The sequence below is a fragment of the Ceratotherium simum genome, chromosome 7 (genome assembly GCF_057802395.1).
Source record: "Ceratotherium simum simum isolate JZ-2026a chromosome 7, ASM5780239v1, whole genome shotgun sequence".
In the NCBI taxonomy this organism is placed as follows: domain Eukaryota; kingdom Metazoa; phylum Chordata; class Mammalia; order Perissodactyla; family Rhinocerotidae; genus Ceratotherium; species Ceratotherium simum.
Window position 1 is genome coordinate 13,349,702 of NC_141906.1, and position 24,180 is coordinate 13,373,881.

Consider the following 24,180-nt stretch of genomic DNA (forward strand, 5'->3'; position numbering starts at 1 on the left):
TCATTGATTTTTCATGTTCCTTGAAGTTTTGTGTTACTGTCTTCACATTTGAAAGAGCAGTCATACCCTCTAGTCTTTACTCACTGCACTCTTCAATGTGTCCAAACTTGTATTTTTTGCTCCAGTGGTGTACTGGACCTTCTCTGCTGGAAACCCGGACTTCCAAAAAGACTCTCTTGTCTGTGGGTGATTGTCTAAGACACTGTTTTCCAGGACCACATTGAAAGGGGCTGGAGTTGGTTCATGGGCCACTGGAAGGTCCACAGCCAGGATCAAGGTCTCTATGCCTATTGCCTGATACACATGTGGGTGAGATGACTCCTGGGTCCCTTGGCATATGCTGTGCTGGATCCCACAGCTCCCACAAAAGCACTTTTGTCCATAGATGGATGCCAAATTCTTGTTGTTGCGGGGGGACACAAATGAGCAATATCTTATTCAGCCATGATGCTCCCTATATATTAATGATAACATACCATATACACAGTTCTGCCTCTTGCATTTCATTTAGAGACCATCTCATGTCAGTTCATACAGAGCTATCTCATTCTTTTCAACAGGTGCATAGTGTCCCATTTAGGAGTACAACATAATTTAACTAACCCATTCTTTTTTTTTAATTGATGTATAATTGACACATTATATTAGGTTCAGGTGTACAACATAATGATATTTGCATATATTGCGAAATATCATCACAATAAGTTTAGTTAACAGCCATCACCATACAAACCTGTTCTTTTTTTTTGTCCTGAGCTAACATCTGTTGCCAATCTTCCTCTTTTTGCTTAAGGAAGATTTGCCCTGAGCTAACATCTGTGCCAATCTTCCTCTATTTTGTATGTGGGTCACTGCCATAGCGTGGCCCCTAACGAGTGGTGTAGGTCCAGACCTGGGAACTGAACCCGGGCTGCCAAAGTGGACCATGCTGAACTTAACCACTAGGCCATCAGCTGGCCCCCGCAAACCTGTTCTTTTTTGATAGACATTTAGGTTGTTTGCAGTCTTCTGTAACTATTGACAATGCTGCAGAGAATACTCGAGTACACAAGTCTTTGTGCCCCTGTATGACCACTAATGTTGGAAAAATTTCCAGTAGTGGAATTGCTAGGTCAAAAGGCATATGCATTTGAATTGTAATAGCTTTTGCCAAATTCTCCTCAAAGAGATGACCATTTTTTTTTTCAAATTTTATTTATTTATTTATTTTTCCCCCCAAAGCCCCAGTAGATCGTTGTATGTTATAGCGGCACATCCTTCTAGTTGTTGTATGTGGGACGCCGCCCCAGCATGGCTGGAGAAGTGGTGCCTCATTGGGCACCGGGGATCCCAATCCCGGCCCCCAGCAGCAAGCATGGGCACTTAACCGCTAAGCCACGGGGTCGCCCCAGACGACCATTTTATAGTCCCACCAACAATGAACAAGAATCTCTTTCTCTACAATGCACATTTTTGCCAATTTGATATGTAAAAAGTAGTATTCCACCTTAATTTTAATTTGCATTTCTCCTATTATGAGGTAGAGTATCTTTTCACTTGCTTGAAAGCCACTTGTATTATTTTTCCGTGAATTGTGTGTCCAGTCCTTTGCACATGTAATGTATTATTTTAAATTAATGTTTAACAATAAAAACACTACTTTCCTACTGTCATTTGCTCAAGAACCAGGAACTGAAGGCAAAAGCCTGTGATCTCTGCAACTGCAGGGCTGTGTGTGTGGTGTGTGTGGGGAGAACCTGCATCCTCTTGCTTCATATCCCAGCTGCAAACTTGGGAAGATGAAATTATACTTGACCTGGCATTAACAGAGCACCTACTACGTACCAGGGTCGAGTTAAGGACTTTACACCATTGTTATTTCATTTAATCTACACAACAATCCCGTGTAGTATTTATTATTAACTTTATTTTACAGAGGAAGAAACCGAGGCTTGGAATACGGAAATAACCGGCTTAAGTAGAGTTCTCGGTGACAGAAGTTCTGTCGGGGGGGTCCGGTGGGGTTTACTGGGGCCTTCGGAGTGCACCCTGTTTCTGGAGTTTGCCCGCCGCCCCAGACAGCGGCCCCCGCCCCGCCCGGGTCTCCTGGCCTCAGGGGCCAAGGAGCGCGCGGCGGTACGTCCCGCCGGCAGGCTGGGGGCGGGGAAGGCGCGGGGACAAAGGCCGCGGCCACCGCGCTCGGGCCGGCCCGTGAGGCGGCGACCTGCGGACGCCCGGGACCTGGGCGCGCGCCCGCGCCTCGAGGAGCCGCTGCGGCGATGGAGCGCGCTGGGGCGCCGCGGGGGCCCGCGCAGGCCGGACCCGCCGGCCCGCCGCCCGCGCCGCCCCCTCCTCCCCTCCCCGCGGCGGCCGCGGCGGCTCCGAGCTCGGCGAACATGGCGGCGGCGGCGGTCGGGCGGGACACTTTACCTGAGCACTGGTCCTACGGCGTGTGCCGGGACGGCCGCGTCTTCTTCATCAAGTGCGGCGCGGGCAGGCCGGGCGCGGGCGGGGGCGCGGGGCGGGCGGGCGCTCCCCGGGCGGCGGCGGCGCTAACAGGTGCACGTCTCTCCCCGCAGTGACCAGCTCCGCTGCACGACCTGGCTGCACCCGCGCACCGGGGAGCCCGTCAACTCGGGCCACATGATCCGCTCAGGTGGGCGCCGGGCCGGCGGGAGGGGGGCTCGCGCGGGACGCGCGGCGCGGCGGCCCAAGTTTGACCCGACTTTTCTCGCGATTCCGCAGACCTGCCCCGCGGCTGGGAGGAGGGCTTCACCGAGGAGGGCGCCAGCTACTTCATCGAGTGAGTGACCGGGCGCCGCCGCGCGCCCGCACCTCTGCCGCGGGGCCGACCGCTGTCCGCCGCGCGCCCGCCGCTGCCCGCGGGTCCCGGCGAGTTGGCGCGCACGGCGCCGCGGCCGCGCTCTCTGGGGTTTTGTGTGCCTGAGTTCTGCGGCGGGCTCCGGGAGGGAGGCGGAGTGGGGTCCGCGTCTCCGCCGGGGTCCCGGGGCGGGGGTCCGGCATCCCGCTGGACCTGGCAATTGGGTGGGATTCGGGCGCTGCTGTGAGGGCCGGACACGCCTCCCCGCCGGGGTCTCGGGCCGCGCGCTGTCTGGCGGGACTGGGGCCAGCACGGGCTGGGGTGGCGAGAGTAGAACCGGAGTTCTGTCCGGGGTGAGGGCCTGGGGGTGGGGAGGGGGAAAGGCACTAGGGGAGTCTCGCTCGGGGAGGCCTTTCTCTTGGGCCGCGGTCTTTGGGACGCTTGCGGAGAGTGGGCACCGCACCCGCCCCCCCATCTTAGAGCGGGCCTGCGGGGAGGGGTAGGGGTGGGGGTGGGGAGGGGAAGCGACCAGCCGATAATATTCCTCCAACGCTCCGCGGCTCTTGAGGCGGTGCTGAGCTCGGACAATCGCTGCCGCCGCTAGTCGAGCGGTAGCTTTTCTGCGAAACCCCGGGAGCGTTGCCCCACGAGCCAGGTTCCCCTAGACCGGGTCTGTGGAGATGAAATGGAGGGGCAGTGAGTTAAGGCGCCGCTCAGGCGCTGACACTAGTATAGGCTTCTCTTTCCCGCGCCGGGCGTGTATCTGCGTTGTATCGTTTCTCTGCAACACTGCCCTCTCGCCAGCGAGCTCGGTGAGGTCAGAACTGCTTTTGATCCCCTGCCCCAGTGCCTGGCACAGAGTAGGCACTAGGTAAATGTTTGTTCACTAAATGAATGAACTAGCCAAAGGTCTGGACCGTGGTCTGACTGGTACTAGGTGTACTTTTGGGGACTGAGTCAGAATTCCTTTCTTCACCACCTTGAAAACCCTGCTAGTTGGTAGTGGAGCAGCATATTCGACGCTCAGGTGGTCCCAGAAAATTCCGGAGCCTCCCTCCCCAGTTTGGGCTCTTGTAGGATGGTTGAAGTCGTGGTGGATGAGATTTGTAGAAGTGAGCACTAGGACTGTGGTCCTGCTGTTCCACCTTATGTGTATGTGAGAGGAAAATTGGGAAGCTGGCTGGAACCATCAGAACCTCTCGGTCAGAGGGCCTTTCGGGCTCATAACTGCATCCATCAGTACTTACTAGACTTCTCCTGTGTGCCGCACATTGTTCTAGGCATTGGGACTACAGAAGTGAATGAGGCAGACAAGCTCTGGGTGCTCATGGAGCTTGCAATCTAGTGGGGGAGGGGAGCGAGCAGAGAATAAGTAAATAACGCAAGAAGAATAATGTCAGATAGTGGTAAGTACTCTGCAGAAAATTAAAATAAGGTGATGCAATACCTAGTGACTGAGTGCCGTGGTTGGTTTGGGAGGTCTGTGGTGGTGTTTCTGAATAGCTGACATTTAAGGTAAAATTTGAATGACAAGAAAGAGCCATCTTTGTGTCGATGAGGTGGCAAAGCATTTCCAGAGAGGGAACAGCTAGTGCAAGGGCTTTAAGGCATGAAAGAGCTTCAAGTTCAAGGAGCAGGAAGGCCAGTGTGGCTGGAATGTGGTGAATAAGGTTTAGAGGTTGGGGAAAGAGGTGGGCCCAGCAAAGGAGACTGAGAAGGACTGAGAAGGTAGGAGAAAACCCAGGAGAATGTGGGGTCACAAAAGCCTAAAGGACAAAACCTGACTGGAGTAGGTGGAAGAGAAAATATGGAGTGAGGAAATAGAGTCAGTAAGTACAGGCAAATCTTTCAGGCAGTTTTGTTAGGAAGTGGAGTTGAGAAATTAGCTGAGGACTGGAGAGGATACGGGTTTGAGGGAGGAGTTTTCTTTTTTTAGTGGGAGAGTGTAGAGCATGTTTGGTTCTGATGGGAATGATCCAGGAGAGAGGAGAAACAGATGATGCAGGAAAGAGATGAGACCATTGCTGGAGCAGTGTTTCTGACAAGGTGAGAGGGAAGGGATTGAGGCATACCTCTCACTGGTCCTAGGCGGGCACAGGGCATTTCATCCATGTGATGGGAGGAAGGGCTGTGAGTGCCAGAGCTGATGCAAGCAGGTTGATAGGTTTGGTGAGGGGAGAGATGGGTGTTCCTGTCTGATGGTTTCTGTCTTTTCCATGAAGTGCTAGAGCTGGGGAATTGCGGGGTCTGTAGGACTCTATAGACCGTAGTCACAGCCTCGCTACCCTCGTCTCTTTTGCTGACTCTTCTGTGGTAGCTCTGTTTGTGAAGTGCCTAGTGATGATCCTACAGCAAGCCCTGGCTCCCCACCCCCCAGGGCGTCGGCTGAGTCCTCTCAGGCCTAGGGGAAAACAGTGTGTGGGAGTGTCCCCTACCCTCAAAGGCAAGGCATGTGGGAGGCTGGGACCCCGTGGCAGCTGACTGTATTTCCTACCTCCTTCTGTGACAATTTCTTGAGCGACGTAAGGGTTGGGAGTAATTGTTCTCCTTTTCTTCAGTCTCTTTTCCTTCAGTCTGCTTTCTTAGATTTGCCATGAGCATTTCTGAATGTTGGATTTTTTTTCAGATTCCCCTCTAACGTGGCTCAGTTAGAAGGGCAGCACTGGCACAGCTGATTGTGTTTTCCCCAATGGATCCGTGGACTGGAAAGTCGTGTAAGGTTTTCAGGATGCATCAGTTGCTCCTGATATTTAGCAGATGTTTGAATACTCTCGAGAGTCCATTTCTTGAAGCAGAAAACCTTGTGCTAAGGCAGGTGGATTTTAGTTTTGATTTCTGCACTTTTGGTTCAATTTTGGATTAACTAGGAGCAAAACATATAAGCAGTCTGCTCCCAGTTCTCGCAGTTCTAGATGAGGTGATGCTGACGTCCCTGTGAAGAAGGCTTCTTGTACTCTAAAACTTCTCTACTTTCTCGTGAGTCTCTTAGCTAGGTAGCAAGATATAATAGTAATTGTGACAATAGCGTCATTAACAGCAGCAGCAATAATAGTAGTAGCAGTTATGTAATAGCCTCATCTTTTCGAGTCCTTGAAAAATGCCAGGAACTGTTTTGTAACTATTATCTGATTTAATTCTCACAACAACTTAATGATGTAGGAACTGTTACTAGTCCCATTTTACCGATGTGGAAACTTGTAATAATCCTGGGCATTCTGATAGCAAAAGACAGTTGGCTTTTTCACCTACCTTTTCTCCTTTTAACAGCCCCTAGAAGCAGCAGAGCAGGGATTATCCTGTTCTTCAGATGATGGAACTCAGGTCCATGAAGTTCAGTAATTTGGCTGAAATGTTAGAACTGGGCCTGGAATGTAGGTCTTCAGTCGTAACCATGGCAGTGGTGGTGGCTCTTTACCTCACGTCACAGGTGAGAGCCAGCATCGATACTTGAAGGAGCCTTGTGCCATGTGCCCTTGCTCTGAGTCAGGCTGCCCAAGGCTCATGGGGCCAGACCCCTTCTTTGCTTTTTCTGGGGATTGAGGCACCCTGGAAGGGCAGCAGCCCTTGGTCTCCTGTGCTGATTGGTGGCGGAGCATGTTTCTGATTAGTAAGAAATGGAAGATGTTAATTATTACGTAGTAAAAACAGCTGGGCAGACACAGCCTTCTCAAACGTGAGACCCATGAGGGAAAGTTCTTGAAGAGGCCTGGGGAGCTGGAGTGTTACACTGGGCTGGTCTTCAGGGGTTTTGTGGAACCCTCTGCGTTGGGTTCTCCCTACAGCAGGCTTTGAATAGGTCCTGAGTCAATAAGGAGGATGAATGGCATGGAGGAGGGGTCTTGGCTACCCTGCCTGTGCCAAGGTTGCTGCTTGAAGGCAAGGATCCTGTTCCCCAGCTCTGAGACTTTGGCACCCAGCCCAGCCCTGGGCACTGAGTAGGCACATGGTATTTATTGCACAGCAGTGTGTTAAGGGACCCAGTGAGTTCAGTAGGTATTCCAGGTCTTGGAAAACTCCTTGTTGGGCAGGAGATTGGGGATGTTGGGGAGACTGGGCAAAGTGAAAGAAGCAAAGCAGCCAAGAGCCGCGCCTGTAAAGGCTGGTACCTGGAGCCCAGGCTTCTTGGATGTAGTTGCTTGCTGTTGAGAACAGCTCTCAAAGCAGGAACCCGGCCTCCTCTGGCTCCTTCCCCTCATGACCTTGTGCTCTGCAGCTGGGGAGTGGGACGTCTGTTGGCCATTGGACCAGGCCTCCCTCCCTCCCTGGTTGCCAGGCCTTGGTGTCCTCTGTGACTTGGCTTCATGGTCCTGGCAGGAAACAGCTGATTGCGCAAGGTTTCTTCTAGTGTTAAGTTCCTCAGTTTTAGCTTTGGAGCCTCGCAGGGCCGTCCTGTGTGGTGGTCTTCTCCTGTGGGCGCCCATCACCAAGTGAGGGCAGTGAGGCTCTTAGGAAAGACATTTCTGAGGCTTGGAGTAAGGCCGACTTTCCCCTCCCCAGCCCTTTGGACCGCAGCAGGTCCTCGGGGCAGGACTGGCTACATAATTTGCAGGACTCAATGCAGAATGGATGTGCAGGGCCGCTCGTTCAAAAAGCTGGAGAAAGGTGCCATTAAAGATATTAAGTGTAAAACGTTTTCCCTTCTTCTGCAGTCTTTCCCTCCACTTATCGTGGTGTTTTTATTTGCTATTTAAAGTCATTCTAAGTAAAAAAATGAAAAATTTAAATTATTAGCATAAATCTTATGGTTCATCTTTGTATTGTGGAATATAAATTTTTAAATGCAGACATCAGAGCGTTGACCTCATAGGCTGACTCACCACCACCACACCCCACTTGGAGACACCACAGCACAAGAGTGCCGTTGCTCAGGCCCTCCTGGACAGAAGTGAGGAGCAGGAAGGCTGGGTTGGGCTTGTGGCTCCAGGAGGCTGGGAGTGGGCAATTAAGAACCTGTCCCAGGATGGCAGGGAGTGGGGACCAGGTGTGAGCCAAGGCTTCAAGCCTCCTTCAGAGGGGTTACCCTTTTGGAGATAATGCTAAATCTCTAGAGAGTGTTTTTGTATTCATCAAACCCATTTTTCAGTCTGAAATTAGAAGAGGAGTTGGGGAGTGAAGGCTGAACCAGGGGTGACAGAATGTCCAGGTGGGCACCCCACTTGGCTGTAGGCACCAGTGTAGAAGGCCCCTTGGGAAAGCCTGTGAATACTGGACAGCCCGGGAAGCTGCCCTCTTGAGGTTTAATTATGCCATCACCCAAGGGACAGTCTTCCAGGCCACCCCTAGGACGAAGTCTGTCCCGTCTGCCACATTTTCCTCCCCAGACAAAGGTTGAACTTCATGTTAGTGAAATTTATCATGTAAAGTGCTGATAAAGTGCCAACCTGGTTCATTTATTTGTCATCTTTCTCATTGAAGTATTGCTGGAACAGCAGTCCCCAAAACTTTATTTCAAACCAGAAAGCAACAGCTGCAAAGAATTTCTGGGAAACTAGCAGCTTACATCGATTTAAAATGGAAATTCTGAAGCCTCATGTCGAAGGTTAAGAAAAGGTTCTCCCAGCCTGGCAAGGTCTGGCGTAATCCCACGCTTGATGTTTCGTTTCCTGGTTGGTTTATCAAGGAGAAAACTGGCTCGTGGATTGAAATGTTAGGTTCTGTGCACAAAGAACAACAGCGGTGTTGTGCAGAAAGCTGAAGGAAGGATTAAAAGCCATGACTCGTGCCACAGTCTCAAAACCATCCCAGAAAAGATCTGAGAAAACCTCTTTCAAAACAGTCTCAGGTTGCTTCTTAAGGCCCTTTACCCCTGGGAGGGGTTTGCTTCAGAGAAAGGACAGGAGGTAGACACCGCTGATTTGCAGTGCTGTGTGTGTGAAGAGAGGGGTGTAGGATTCTTGTGCATTGATGGCGCTCTTTGCATTCTCTCTTGATCTCTGTGTGACTGCATTTTGGACTTCCTAAATTGAGGACTTTGGAAAACGGAGCTTATTGAAGAAAGCACTTCACGATGTGGACTATTTGGTGACTTTATGAGGTGCCTGCTCCAGTTTTCTGTGTCCTCAGAAAAGACACGGGTTTTTTTTTTTTTCTAAAGATTTTATTTATTTATGTTTTCCCCCCAAAGCCCCAGTAGACAGCTGCATGTCACAGCTGCACATCCTTCCAGCCGCTGCATGTGGGACACGGCCTCAGTATGGCTGGAGAAGCCGCGCGTCGGTGCGCGCCCGGGATCCGAACCCAGGCCGCCAGCAGCGGAGCACGCGCACCCAACCGCTAAGCCACGGGGCCGGCCCAAAGACACGGGTTTGCATCTTTCTGTTCAGCCTAAGACAGTAGCATCTCAGTAAACTGGCATGATGTCCTAAGTAAATATTGGCAGAAGGAAAAACACGGTGGAATATGGTTTTATTTGCCTATTGTTTTCAAATGGCTGTCAAAACATTGACTGTTTGATTTTCTGAAATGAGAAGTGTTTTAGGTTGCTGTTTTATTGTTTACAGACTGCTTCATGAACATTATCTTGTTGGAGGCTCTCAATTATTGCATTTTTTAGTGCAGGAACGTGGGCTCAGAGAGATAAAGTGACTTCCTAAAGTGGCGTGCTGTATGAGTGTAGTTTTTTCAGGGATCAGAGAAGAGAGAGGACATGTTGTTGTCTCTGAGCAAGGCTTCTCAGACTTTTGACCACAGTCCTAATGACAGAAGAGGGTGAAGGCCAACTCACCTGGGAGACTGGATGGCGGAAAGCATCCTCACAATGTTGGTTCTGTCTGAAATTTCATGTAGACTTTACCCTCAATTTAATTTATTATAAAATTCCCTCCCTTACCTTCCATTAAGATGAATACTTGGGCAGGATGCATCATGTTTCTTGTATGGCTTTGTGTTTTCCTAAACAGAAATGTGTACCTCTGGGACACCAATTCCCATGTTCAGTCTTAAGTGATAGGGAAGAGTGAGGAGACCACTCTGTGGCCTTCCAACCTCTCTGGGCCCTGCGTCCCCAAAAGGAGGTGTACAGGCCTCGAGGAAGACAACACCAGCAGCTGTTGTGACCTTGGGTCGTCTTTTGCCTGGACTGAGTTTTGCCAGACCATCTCTCTTGCTTCCAGCCTACTCAGAGTCCCCTGGATGCTGGCCTGGCAGCAGGGTTGGGTTTTCTGGAAGCCCAAGGCACAGCCAGGCGACTTCATCATGCATAAAAATGTATAGGAGTTGTGTATGTGGTGGTAGCATGTGTAAGGAGGCAGTGGGGAAGTACATGGGCTCTGGAATCAGCTCCCTAGATTCTAATTCCAGCTCCACCATTTATGGCTCCCTGACCCTAGCGGGTTACCTAGTCCGGTTAAGCCTTACTTCCTCACCAGTAAAATGGGGATAAACGTGAGAATTACATGAATTAATTGATGGAAAGGGTTTAGCAAGTGCCTGGCACATAGTAAATGCCCAATAAATGTGAGCTCCTTTTCAGAGCATCCACACAACTGTGGGGTGGATATGCGAATTCTGAGTCCTAATTGCATTCAGCTGCTGCTGTGGGCGAAGTCTGGTGTCCTTGAACTGGAATTGCCCGGGTCAGGAGCCTGCGAACTGTAGGACTCAACTCAGAAATTGGTTTGGACCAATAGAAGCTGCATAACCATATGGTTATTAAAAGTACGTCCTCATTCTTGGGGAATATGCACGTAAGTATTTGCTCTTAAGTGGTTGAGGAAAAAAATTCTGTGTGTATGTGTGTTCAGGGGCGTGGATGATAGAGCAAACAGAGCAAAATGTTAACAATGGGTCAGTCTGGGTGAGGGGTATGTGGAGGTTCTTTGTACTATTCTTGCACGTCTTCTGTAAGTTTGAAATGATTTCCAGATAAAAAGTTAATTTTAGAAACAACACTTGGGGGCCGGCCCCGTGGCTTAGTGGTTAAGTGCGCACTCTCTGCTACTGGTGGCCCGGGTTTGGATCCCGGGCGCGCACCGATGCACCGCTTGTCCGGCCATGCTGAGGCCGCGTCCCACATACAGCAACTAGAAGGATGTGCAACTATGACATACAACTATCTACTGGGGCTTTGGGGAGAAAAAGGAGGAGGATTGGCAATAGACGTTAGCTCAGGGCCGGTCTTCCTCAGCAAAAAGAGAAGGATTGACATGGATGTTAGCTCAGGGCTGATCTTCCTCCAAAAAACAAACAAACAAACAAACACTATAACTGTCTATCAGGGTTGTGCTGTCCCACGGCCATGGGTACCTTGTCCAGGCTGCAGGGACCTGGAGACCAAGAGCCCAGGGTAATGAGGTATGAAAACAGCTCCTGGTTTACCTCTTTCCTGGGCATTCAGAGGGCTGCACAGATGTCTGCTCCTTAATCTGGGCGGCCACCTGGTTATCGGCTCTGACCGCTGAAGGACAGACTTATTGTCTGGTGCTGCCCGGGCCACAGATGTCAATAGTAATAGTCTTCGGAGTGCTCTATAGTTGAAAAACACATACATTCCTTTTAGAAGCAGGTATTTTTATTGTCCTCATTTTACATATCAAGCGCTTGAGGCCTGAGGTGGGAGGGCGGTTAAAAGGTCTTCCTTCCCAAGGCCAGAGCATCAGTGGGAGAGCTGGGATGTGAACCTGAGTCTTCTCGACTCCAAGTTTGGGTGCTGTTTCTACCATGGTACGAGGTGTTTTCTGGCTCCCATGGCCACTCTCTGTCCTGAATCCTCCGTACTGGGTCTACATCCCCAGACTGGTTCTTTGCACCTTCCCTGATGACCCCGAGGCAGAAGCCTCCTTGGGCCTCCCTCAGAAAGTCCCCCGAAGGGTAGATGAGTGATGGGTGGGGTGGATACTCCCCAGGCAGGACAGTGGGCAGGTCCCTGGTGCTCTGGGAAGTGGACCCCCCTCCCCCCCATGTCAGCTGACCGCAGCTTAGGGGCTGATGAGCCTCTTAAGCCTGCTTAGAGCCAGGCTGTCTCTTTCACATTCTGCCAGAAGAGCATTTCCAACGTCATGGCCAGTGTTCTCAGGGGCTTTTCCCGAGGGTTTCTCATCCTCTCGGGGTCTGACAGCTTGGAGTTAGCATGCAGTCTCTCCCAGGGGCTGTTGGCTACCTCCCGTGCTTCCCTGGAACACTCTGCAGTGCAGGGGGTGCGTAGTTTGCTCGGGGGATGGAAGGGGCAGAGGGCCCATTCCAGCCCTATACACAGGCCCCTGGCTACGCAGCCTTCTGTGTTCCCTCCCCCTGGGTGAAGTGGGAGATGAGACCATCTCCTTCCTGGAAGGAGTGGAGCCAGAGCAGTGTTTCACATTGATGCAGTAACCTCTGCAATAATCGTATTCTCTCTACTTGTGAACTGAGTTGTCTGTGCAAGTCCAGGGATGGAACCAGTGGGCCACCTTGAGGAGTGGTGAGCACCTTATTGGAGGAACAGTCTAATCAGAGGCTGGATGGCTTTTGGTCCAAGGTTCATCCGTTCAGTCACCAGACTGATGAAGCATCTGCTATATGCCCACCACACTGGGTGCTGTGGCGAGAAATAGAGGTCACCATCTCTGCCTTCCAGCGGTGCCCAGTCCAGGAGAGAAGATGGACACTGGACAGTTGCAGTATGGGTGACTGGAGCTGGGGCCCTGAGGCGGGGGCCCTAGGGAGCTTCAGAATGAGTGTGAGGAAGGCCAGGCTGCTGGGGAGGAGAGCAGCAGGCAGCCCGAGACGGGAGAGGCCAGTGGAGGAAGTGGGAAGGCACTGGGGGACAGGGGCGAAGGTGTAGTGTGTGTGTGCCTGTCTGCGCCTGGAAGAGGCTGGCATGGAGTTGAGGAGTAGGGACTGGTCCTGGACAGCATCCCTAACAAGTAGGGCTTCAGGCGAGTCATGTAATTGGGGATTTGCCCTAGGGCTTCCCCAACTCCTGTGTGTAAGGGCTGGTGCCACCTGGGGGTTACAAAACATGAATTCTGGAGTCTGAGTGCCCAGGTTGAAATCTTGGCTCTGCTGCTGGCTTGGACAGGTCAATTAAACCTCTCTGTGTCTTCAGATGTTTCTTCATCTGTAAAATGGGGACAGTGACAGTACTGCTGACTTAAAACAGTGCCTGGCAAACTGTCCATGCTATATAAGAATTAACTATTATCATTACTACTCCTGTAAAGGAAGCCCCTCCCCTTGGTGAAATGTGGCTCAGGCAGCAGGAGAGCTGCGGTTTCTTCTCTTTGGGGGAGTCTCCTGAGATCAGGCTAGCCAGAGGGAGAGTTGTGCTTTGTTGTTGAGACTTGGCTTTAAAGGGAAGTTGGGCACTAAATGGTTGGTGCTAAATATCAAAGAAATGATTCCTCGTCTTTGAAGCCCTTTATGGCTGTGTCCAACCAAAGAGAAGATGAACAGTTTCCTCGTACTTAGGATTGACACATTTTCCAAACGGGCAGTTTTGATTTCCTCCCTGTCCTTTGCCCCCGCCATGAGAGTGTTCCCAGGTGTTAGTGTTCATGTTTGCGCTGTTCCCAGGTGTTAGTGTTTGTGTTTGCACTGCTTGGCAGGGCAGCTGGCTCTTTTTTTTGGAGGCAATAACCCTGGTGTCTATACTAGAGCCCTTGATGAGTGAGCAGCAAGGGTAGACTGGAGGTAGAAGCAGCATTCTGGAATGCTGAGACAGAACCTCTAGAGGGTGGGACTGGGAATCGGCATTATTACAAGCTCCACAGGTGATTTTATGGACACTGAACGTGGAAACGTCTCTGAGCTTCAGCTCCCCCATCTGTACAATGATGACAGTGCTACTTTCCTCCCCGGTGTTGAGAATTAAATGTGATGGCCTATGAAGCTCCTCGCATGCTAGCTGGCACATGGTGGGTGCTCGGACATAGTGAGTCCTTTCATACAGGAGGACATCTGTCGGAACTGATCGGATGCAGCTGTGTGCAAGGCCTTGCGAAAGTGTCAGTAGGGTCTGGCTGTCTGTAATGCCCATCCCGTTACCCAGGGTAGATCCTGGGGGGCCAGGCTCCCTGGTGGGCCTCTGGTTTCCTCCATGGAGATTGGGAATGCGCCACCCTCCCTTATGCCCAGATGATGCTATCAGTCCCACAGGTTGGTGATGGGGCTGTTCTTGTGGGTGACAGAATGGGGACTGTGCCTGTCTAGAGGGTGAGCTGGCAGTTCCACATCTCAGAACCCCATGACCATTTAGGGACCCTCCTGAGGGCAGAGGACAGGCTGGGGTGAGCAGTGGGTTGTTCTGAGTGATTGACATTGCAGCCTGCTCACCTGCTCTGGTTGTCAGTTAAGTTGAGAAATGGGAATACTTCCTCTGTGTGGGAGAGTCAGTGTCCCTGCAGGCAATGGTGATGATGAGTAAGCTGTAGAGGTGTCTGGCATTGCAGTCTTCCCTGAGCTGGCCCTGGGGGAGATAGAGCAGGGGCAGGATTGTGACTCAGTGCCATGAACAGCTCACCAGCTCTCTGGGGACGGTGTCAGGCACAGAGTCGGTGCCCAAACAAATTGGTGTGGGTTGGTTTATTTGACATTTGGCATGACCCTCTTGAAACTGGCAGCTATAGAAAGAGGGAGGGTTGTTTGAAGGTGGGAGTAAATTGGGGTTTGTAAGCTGAAGGGGGGAGAAGGGACACAAAGTCAGCCGTCAGGGTCCCAGGAAATGGTTCTGTTCCCTGCCCATGAAAGTGTTTGGAAAGATTTTTTACCTCAACACATTTTGACCTGGGGATTAAAAAAAAATAGAGAGATGAATGCTGTGAAGCTAAATGTCTATAATCACTGTACCCATTAATGCATTGCTAAATCGAATTGGTGTACCTGAAATTGCATCCGTTTACCGAGGCTTTGAATAATTACATTTTTTTACCCCTGGTGTGTGGGTGGGAGCGGGAGGGAGCTCAGCCAGCCTCTGCTTCGACTTTTTCCCAGCCTTCCTCACCTGAAAATGCCTAGACGTGTTTGTGTGTTGGGCACCAGGTGGTTTCCAAAACTCAGAGGGGATATTTATTCTTTAGGGGAGAGGCAAGTAATTGGCTTCCTATTCTGTGAATAGATAGATATTTAAATTAGAATCTAAAACACACTCTTTTTATTTCAAAGGCTCTATGTGTCTGAGGAGCCCCATGATTTCAGTGTAATAATCGTGTTGTGTGATGATCTTGCTGGGCCTTTTTTAGGCTGCTCCTTGGGGATGGAAGGACCTGGTTGGTGCTGATTACTTCCTTGAGTCCATGGAAAGGTTTGAGAATTTTTTTTCTTTAAGGTCTGTGTTGGGTTTTGCTTGGTTCTGGGGTTCAGTAAGCTGAGCTCGGGGGCAGAGGGACTGTCACACTGGGAAGCCAGTTGCTTTTGTTGAGTCCTTGTTTGTTTATTTTACAAACGTTTGTCTAATGCTCACCGTGTGCGCCATTCTAAGGGCTTAACAGACGTGGGCTCATTTAATCCTTGTACCAGCCCTATGAGGTAGGTATTATCATGATCCTCATTTTACAGGTCAGAAAGGTGAGGAGGCACAGGGAGGTTGTGGAACTCGCAGCACAGGTGGCAGGGCTGGGATTGAACCCAGCTGTCGTTAATTGGGGGTCCTCACAGCCCCCTTGTGCTCTGCTTGGTCTGTCTCACTCTGTTCTGTGGCGGGCTGTGCTCCGATTCATTTCAGGGAAATGCTCAAGCTTCACACAACGCACTTAGGGGCTGTGGCCATGAAGAGGGATGTGAGGCCACAGCCTGGGCTGCTGGTGTGGGACTCCATGGGAGCAAACCCTGTGAGGCCTTTAGTTGTGTCATCTCTGTAGCTCTGGCTGACCTGGTGGGCATTGGCACCCCCTGCCCCTGACATATGCATGTCTGATTGTAGAGAAGGCTCCTGATGGGGGTGGTATGGGCTGTGCCTGGAGATGGCTCTGCAGACTCATCCAGAGGGCCACACCCTGGGCTCAGAGACTGACTGAGGCAGTCCACCCAAAGTGGAAAGAATGTTCTGAATAAACTCCTCTTCCTGGTGAAAGGGTTTGGCCTTTGGAGGAGAGTAGCCTGAAAAGCTCACATTCAGTGCTTCCCTGAAGCCTCTGGGCTATTGCTCAGGTCCTTGGCCTTGGACATTAGTCCGTGGGGGGAAGCAGGGAGAAGGTGGCTGTCTTTTCTGTCCCCATAGGTACCTCGGGGTATTGTGAGGGGTGTGGTGATGGCAGCAGTGGCCACCTGGGGAGGGAACAGGAATGCCCTTGGCTCAGAAGCAGAGCCTCGGTGATAGGGGAAAAGGGCCTGGTAACTCCAGCTCGGGGCCTCCAGGCAGAGAGCCAAGAGAGTCAGTTTTTAAGTTATGTTAAGCATTCTATGGCCCCGGAGACTTTGTCCTTGCTGAGGACCTCGACTTCCTTCTTGCAGGTTGATAACATTCCCCTGGCTCCCCCATCCCTTCCCATCTGAAACCTTTCTGGAGCTGGACGTGGCCTCAGGACTCCCCCGGCCAGGCTGTTGAGATGACCGTGGCTCCTTCCCATTGGAAAGCCCTGCCTGGTGGGTTGCTATCAGGTGGGATAGGTGAAGGGACCACCTCCCTGAGGCTACTGTCGCATGCTGAGGGATTCTGACTGGACTCGGCCTTGCACACAGTTCAGCTGTTCCCACTCCAGGCTCTAGATGGGGCAGCTATAGGGTCATGAGTGAGCGCACAGGCTCAGCAGCCCGACTTTGTGGCTGTGGAACTGGGCGAGTTATTTAACCTCTGTAAAATGGGGCAAATGCTGGTATCTGCCCCACGGGTCTTTTGCAGTGATTAAATGAGAATACTGCATGTAAAGTACTCAGTTTCTGAACATAGTATAGTCCAATAAATTTTAGCAAGTATTTCCATTAACACCAGGTATTTTCTGTTTTCTGTGTAATGGCTCCACTGGTCCAAATATATTGGCTAATTCCTTGACTTACATCCCACAGGGACTCTGTTTTCTGGTATAGACAGAGGGTACTGTGTGTACTGTCCAGCTCAGATTTTGTTATGGGCGTTTTCTAATGGGGGACATTGAACATCCTGATGGATTTTGCCAAAGGTTAAAAACATCCACTGCTATGTGTGTTTTTTTTTTAAATTTTATTTATTTTTTTTGAGGAAGAGTTGCCCTGAGCTAACATCTGTTGCCAATCTTCCTCCTTTTTTTCCGTTTTTCTCCCCGAAGCCCCAGTAGATAGTTGTATGTAATAGTTGTACATCTAGTTGCTCTATGTGGGACGCCGACTCAGCATGGCTTGATGAGCAGTGCGTAGGTCCGCGCCCAGGATCCAAACCAGTGAACCCTGGGCTGCCGAAGTGGAGCACGCGAACTTAACTGCTACGCCACCGGGCCGGCCCCTACGTGTGTTTTTTACCACAGCTGCACTCTAATTAAGACCTTGGCTGTTATAGCTATGGGTTTAGGCAGTTTGGATATAGTTGCAGCAAAAGTTGTCTGACCAAAGCCCTGGCTTGCTTCCCCTGGGCAAGAGGAAAAATAGCTCCAGTGATAATGGAAAAATGGAGAGGGGAGGCCAGATTCAGTTCAGCATTTCTGTATCGTTTTTGCCAGGTACCTGGGGCCACATTTGTCATACCCTGGGGGATATCAGGGGGCCCAGGGAGCTGGTGAAGCAAGAGGTGCACACATCTTCAGGTGATAGGATGGTCAGGTGGTGTTCATGAAGTGTCAGGACAAGTAGTGCAGGTGCGGGATGGAGAGGAATGTGCAGGAAGAGAGGATTCAGGGGCTGGATGAGTCAAGAAAACTTGGGGGGTCCTGTGAGTGGGGATTGGGTGGGGATGAGAAGAGGAATGGGTGCTCAGGCAGGGGGACCAGCAGTCATCGTTGAGGGGTCCCTCCATTGAGCAGGCTTTTACTGAGCACTGGGTTATGCCGAGCACTGGCTTGGACACCAAAATGAGTAAAGCAGAGAAAACAGCACTGAGAGGCAAAATAGTTGGGAGCATGGTCCCTGGTACAGGATTGCCTGGGTTTGAATCCTGCCCTGCCACTTGCTAGCTTGTGGATCCTGAGCAAGTTGTGTAATCTGGAACCTCAGTTTCCTCATCTGTAAAATGGGGATAATAATAGTTGTGGTGGGGATTAAATGAGTTGATATAAAGTACTCAGAATAGTCGAGTATAGAAAGTACTCCGGTGTGTTGTCTGTTACTGTCACTAGAATATGTGCTTCCTGAGGGCAGGCGTTTTGTCTGTCATAATCACTGCTGTGTCAATGGCTCCCGAAGCTATCTGGTACATAGTAGGCATTATGAATCAAAATGTCATTGGTGTCCTCAAGGGGCCCAGGAGCCTGTGCTGTGGTGGGGACACAGACATGTCAACAACTAGAGGATACTGTGCATGCAAATGATCTGATAAGGGAAGCATGGGGACTGGAGGGAAGGCTTCTGGGGTAGGGGAGCCTAAGTTGGACCTTGAAAAACAAGCAGGGATTTGTTGGGTCATGGAAGGGGGTTTGGGTGTTGGAGGGGGAGGAAGCAGCAAGGGCAGAGCGGTATGAGAGCATGACACGTTCAAGGACCTTGAGAGAGGAAGGGGGCTGCATAAAGGGCTGCTCAGGGGAGGTGGGGCTTCGTCCTGAGGACAGTGCGGATCCAGGGAACTGGCTTAAGCAGGGGTGTGACCGGGGCCCCACCCTGCTTGTTGGGGAGGAAGGTGGGATATGCTGGGGGCGGCAGTCATTCTCCCAGATTCTAGCTCGCACTGGTTGCCTGCAGGGGTGGGTCTGGAGGAGGTAGGTTGGAGCCTGCAAGGGTTCCCACCCTGCAGGTGAGGGGTTTGGCCTCCACAGGAGAAGCAGGTAACCCACACCACTGCCTGGCAGCCCTCCTGCCTTAAAATAGAAAGAGACGGAGATAAAGAGTGGGTGGTGTGAGTGTCCGAGGGGTGACCCAGTTAAAACCTGACCCGCTGGAAGTGCAAGAGTCGCCCTCGGTCTCGCTGGACCATCAGGACCTTCTAAGTAGCAGCTGCCGAGGGTGGCCTCACTCTCCTTACCTCGTCCCTCCTCAGCCCTGGGCACTGGACAGATGTCCTGTCACCGTGGCTTTGGCCCCACCCCCCGGACAGAGGAAATCTGGCTCCCAGGCCTGTGTGCTCAGTGCTTCTAGGGGAAGGGTGGGGGCTGGGAGGAGGGCACATGCGGGGAAGACCCTGGATTCAGGTTAATGGAACCTGTGTGTTTATCAGCTCCAACTGAAGAAGACTTTGAGGAAAAACTCTTTATATTTAGGCTTTTGTTCCCCAGTGTATCATAATTCCTCGTAGACTTAATTATCTGACAGATACAACACCCTTTCACTCTCTTGTTCATCCTCCCTCCCAGCCTCCTTAAATGCCACCCAGAGATAGTAGGGAAGAGGAGAAATGGAGAAGGCTTTCACTTTTTTCTTAGGCCCATTGCCTTATTTTCCTTTGGTCTGTCCTGATTTCTGAGGCCTTCAGGACTTATTTCTACAGCTAGTTTATATGCAGGCTATGCCAAAGGTCCTCGTGCAGGACTTTAAACTTTAACTGAGGTTGTGGGTCTGACGGAAACTGTGTGAAAATGACGTCTGCAGGCACGTGAAGTGGAACCATCTAACACCGTTGCTCCTGGCTGTGGTCTTCTGGTCTGGTCTGTTGTCTGGTGTCCGGAGAGTGCCCTGGGCTTGTTTCTGGAACCATGTAACCAGCACTTACTCAGTGCCTACTGTGTGCTCACTGGTCCTTCACATGGCCCTTCACACAGGTGGTGTATTATGATCCTCATTTACACGTGTGGAACTGGGACCCAGACCCAGACGACTTACCCGGAGTCACACAGCAGGAGACAGTAGAGCCAGGGCTTGGACCCAGATCACCAAGTTGCCTCAGTGGGCTTCCTTGCGAAGGAATTCGCCTTCTACCTTGAAAAGCCGGGAGCAGTTTGCTCATGAGCCACCCAGCCCTTCAGAACCAGGGCAGGAGGTGAAGGGTGGTGAGTCCTGCTGGGAGAGGCCCCTCCCGGCCACTTGAGAGCGTCCCCACCTCCTGTCACACACAAACACAGTCACGTGGCTTCCTGCCTGTACCTCTGCCATGATGCAGCTTCCATACTTGCATGCCCAGGTCGGGGCTCAGTGGATCAAATTCAGTTTGTCTTTAGGTCTCCCCAGTACAAGCAGCTGATAATGCCCAGGACTACCTGGCATCAGGCACATTTCCAGGGAGCTTTTAAAATCCTGCTGGCTCTACTTTGAAATGTATCCAGAATCAGACTGTTCTCACAATATCCACTGCTACCACCCTAGTCCACGCCACTGAGAGCAGTTGCCTGGACTAGTGCAGTAGCCACCTAATGAGTCCCCGTGTTTCTCTTCCCCTCCCCCAATATAGCAGCCAGAGATTGTTCTGCAGTAGGAGTTGGATTATGTCACCGCCTCAGCTCAAACCATCTATGGGCTCCGATCTCACAGGGGAATCCAAAGTCCTTACAGCCCATGAGGCCCTGTGTCATCTGCTCTCCCATATCCCCGTTACTTGTCCAACCTCATTTCCTCCTGTTGCTCTGCTCCAGGCGTGTTAGCTTCCTTGCTGTTCCTCAAACATGTGAGGCACAACCAGCCTTAGGGCCTTTGTACCTGTACCTGTCTGGGATGTTTTCCTTCAGATATTCCCCTGGCCTACTTCTCCCTCACTTTCTTCAGGTCTCTGCTCAGATGTCACCTTCTCAGGGCAGCCTTTCTTGACTCCTCTCCCCCAGTATACTCTTCCCTTAATCCTACTTCCTTTTTCTTTAGAGTCCTCAATCCGGACATATTGTATTTTAATTTATTAATTTGTCTCTTCCGCTAGAATTTAATGTCCATGAAGACGCGGAACAGTGCCTGTTTTATTCAAGGCTGTACCTCTAGTGCCTGGAATAGTGCTTGGAACAAGCAGGTGCTCAGAAAATAATTTTCTTATAGTTTTATGGGGCTATGATTGACAAAAATTGTACATATTTAAGATGTACTACTTGATATCTTGATGTATATATACATTGTGAAATGATCACCACAATCAGACTAGTTAACACAGGCATCACCTCACATGGTTACCTTTTTTGTTCGTGGTGAGAGAAAATAATTGTGGAATGAATTGATTAAATGGTTCAGTGAATTCTGTGGCATTCTCTCCTTGGGACTGTGCCTGAGAAGCCAGTCAGCCACTGAGCGGTGCCTCCCTGTATCCGAGGGAGCCATAGCCCAAGAGTCCCGGAGGGAGAGGGACGGGCCTTGGGTACTCTGGCTTGGGTGTCGCCAAAGACTCCTCTCCAGTCTGGGGACCACACGGCATCCTGATTTATATCCATGCTGGCTTTCAGTCCATCCTTCCGGGGAATTATCTGAAAACAGATATTTTCTATCATGCCTGTCCACGATGACCATAGTGAATTAAAATGGGTTGGCTTACCAGCTAACCATTGGGAGTGTTTGAATGCCTGTCGAGTTCTCAAAGCCGTATGAGTACTTGAGGTGGCCAGAGGAGATGCCATCCACTCTCTCGAGGTTCTCGCTGCAGAGTTGAAGCTGAGCCATGGCCAAGACAACAATGATTCAAGGCCCTGGGATGCAATAGACCAGCGAGAAAGAAAACAAGGTTGAGTGAACACCTATTGTGTGTAGTATGTGGCCACATGTTTATATCACACTTAACCATGTTACAACCTTGGAGTTGATGATTATGTACCCGTTCGGTGGGATGGGGAAATTAAGGCTCAGAATTGATGGAACCAAAGTTCTCACTGACTCCAGAGCCTTAGGAACAATTGGCAAAGTCTTTAAAGGGGAACTCACAACCAGGCTCTGAAGGACTGGTAGTATTTGGGTTATGAAGACAGTGTGGCATTGAGCAGTGGCACAGATGGTGAGACAAGAGTGCTCTATCAGGGGTGGCCTGGATGATTTTGAGATGCCTGTTGAATATGAACAGGTGTGTCTTTCTTTTTCCTATTACTAATTACCTGGGAACAGGGAGGAGATATTTTTAATGAAGCCCCAGAGAGCTGGGGCTGGAGAAATCCTGGCATCAACCCCCCCACCCCCACACATAGGACCTGTGCCATCTTGGGGTCACCAGGGACCATCCCAGATGACACCCATCTGACTACACGCAGCTCAGCCTGGCTCCAGGAGCAGCTCAGAGCAAACCTCACTAGTCTTGGAGGTTTTGTCATCAGGGAAGGCACACATCGCTGTGTTCTGGGTAGGCAAGGAGATCAAAGAAAGAACTGGGGACTGTGAAATGGGCTTCCCTGTCTGGAAGGAATCGTGCTGGCATGATTCAGTACTGTAAGCCTTTATGAAATAAATGCTTCTTGCTACCCAGCTCGTGCTGGTGGGATTGGAGCTGCTGAGAAAGGGCAAAAGAGGTGCCTGTCTTCTTGATACCAGTTTAAGTGACTGGTTCATACAGTAATTCGTTCATCAGCGTTTGTTAGCTCCTACTTTGTACCAGGTGGCACTATGCCAGACTCTGGGGCTACAAGGACAAGGGTGTCTTCAAGGAATCACAGTCCAGGGCAGGGAGAAAGACAAAGCAAAGATGATATTCAGGTGGTTAGGGTCGTGGGTCAGGAAAACAGGGTAGAGCGGAAGCGGTCTGCCTAAGGCCACAAAGCTTTGGGTTGACAGCCTTGGGTTTGACTCTGATCCCAGCCCAGCCACTTACCAGCTTTGACCTTGAGAAAGTCCCTGGTCTGGGCTAGGGACTGACGTACTTTATGTTATTTATTTCTCAAATTAGCCTGGTGTGGTAAAATTCTTCCCTATTTTGTAGCTGAGGAAATTGAAACTTGGAGAGGGTGAGTAACTTGTCTGGGTCACTCAGTAAGTAAGTGGCAGGACTAGGATTCCAACCCACGTCTGACTCCAAAGTTCCTGCACTTTCTGCTCTATCTAGCTGAGGGCAATGTGCTTCGTCCATGCCCCTGCATGGCCAGGGCCCTCTGGGAGATGGAGCTCTGGGACAAAGGGGTTTACTGACCATGATTTCATAGGAGTCAACAAGATGATGTGACCACTCAAAATGCTAATTTTATTTTAGGCTACATTAGTGGAAGTATAGTGCTCATAACATGGGAGGTGATGCTGCTGCTCTGCTTTGGGGAGATCACAGATGGAGTACCGGGACCCATTCTGGGATTACCCTTTTAAGAGGGATGTGTCCAGCTTCAGCTCTTCTGAAAGGGTGGCTATAATGGGCACTGGAAATCTTGTCTCCTGAGGAACAACTGAAGGAACTAGGGATGTTTCTTGTGAGGAGGAGGAGACCCACAGGGAAGTGAGGGCTGGCTGCACGTATCTGAAGCGCTGTCACATAGAAGAGTCGTATTCTCTGGGAAAACTATAGGGAGAAAGGTTTTAGCTCCAGATTTACAACAGAATCTTCTGAAATATCTCAGGATGTAGGGAGTTCACTGTCACCAGAGGTAATCGAGCATGGTTGGAAACAGTGGAGAGTATGGAGTAAATGTCCTCTGCTATTCCTCTGTCCAGAGTCCATGATTGGCTGTCTCTGCTGCTCTGGGTGTGGCTCCTGGGAGGGAGGCCGGTGTGGTGGGGAGGTGGGATTTGGATGGTGTCTCTCCCAAGCCCAAGTCTCCTCCGTAGGCTTCAGGACTGCCTGCACCTCCAGGTGTGGTGGGGAGAACACAGGGTTGGAATCAGATTTAGAAGACCTGGGTTTGAATCCTTGCTCTCTCTGTAAAGGAGGATCTGATCAGTCCTTCTCTGTTGGGCTTTCGTCGGTGGTGAATGAGGAGGCTGTTTGTCAAGGAGAGAGGGTTCAAACACTGGTTATTTTTTTATTTTACTTTTTTTGTGAGGAAGATTAGCCCTGAGCTAACATCCATGCTAATCCTCCCCTCTTTGCTGAGGAAGACTGGCTCTGAGCTAACATCTATTGCCAATCCTCCTCCTTTTTTTTTTTTCCCCCAAAGCCCCAGTAGATAGTTCTATGTCATAGTTGCACATCCTTCTAGTTGCTGCATGTGGGAGGCAGCCTCAGCGTGGCCGGAGAAGCGGTGCGTCGGTGCGTGCCCGGGATCCGAACCCGGGCCGCCAGTAGTGGAATGCGCACACTTAACCGTTAAGCCATGGGGCCGGCTCCAAACGCTGGTTATTAACAGGAGCAGTTCTGGCTCCCAGGAGCATAATCAACTTCAAGGAGCCTGACTGCCTGAACAGTGTCTGGGAAACTTCACCCGGTGGTGATTCAAGGCCTGTTAGATGTGGGTGCTTTCAGATTGTGCAGAGCCCTCTGAAATATTTTGTGATAAAGTGAGTTTCCTGTCACTAGTGATGAGTAAGAGATTCCTTTGCCCTCAAGGCCCGTTGAGTGGAGAAGTCAGGAGAGACTGAAGGGAGAGATCCAGGAAGTCTTC

General features: G+C 50.8%; 1 protein-coding gene across 10 annotated transcripts in view; it reads left to right on the forward strand.

Annotated features, from left to right (window-relative positions):
- Window positions 1-2,258: 2,258 nt before the first annotated feature.
- Window positions 2,259-24,180, forward strand: part of PLEKHA7 (pleckstrin homology domain containing A7) — a 214,460-nt gene continuing 192,538 nt past the window's right edge. For 8 of the 10 annotated variants that reach the window (XR_015552664.1, XM_087433165.1, XM_087433152.1 and 5 more), the window contains exons 1-3: window positions 2,259-2,461; window positions 2,559-2,635; window positions 2,725-2,782. Coding sequence is in view for 9 of the 10 variants with exons in the window: in XM_087433165.1 (XP_087289291.1) it covers window positions 2,259-2,461; window positions 2,559-2,635; window positions 2,725-2,782 (338 nt within the window). In the remaining variant the exon portion in view is untranslated. Of the gene's footprint in view, window positions 2,462-2,558; window positions 2,636-2,724; window positions 2,783-4,438; window positions 4,847-24,180 lie in introns of those variants that run through there. The other 2 variants (XM_087433164.1, XM_087433161.1) reach the window with 2 other exon arrangements.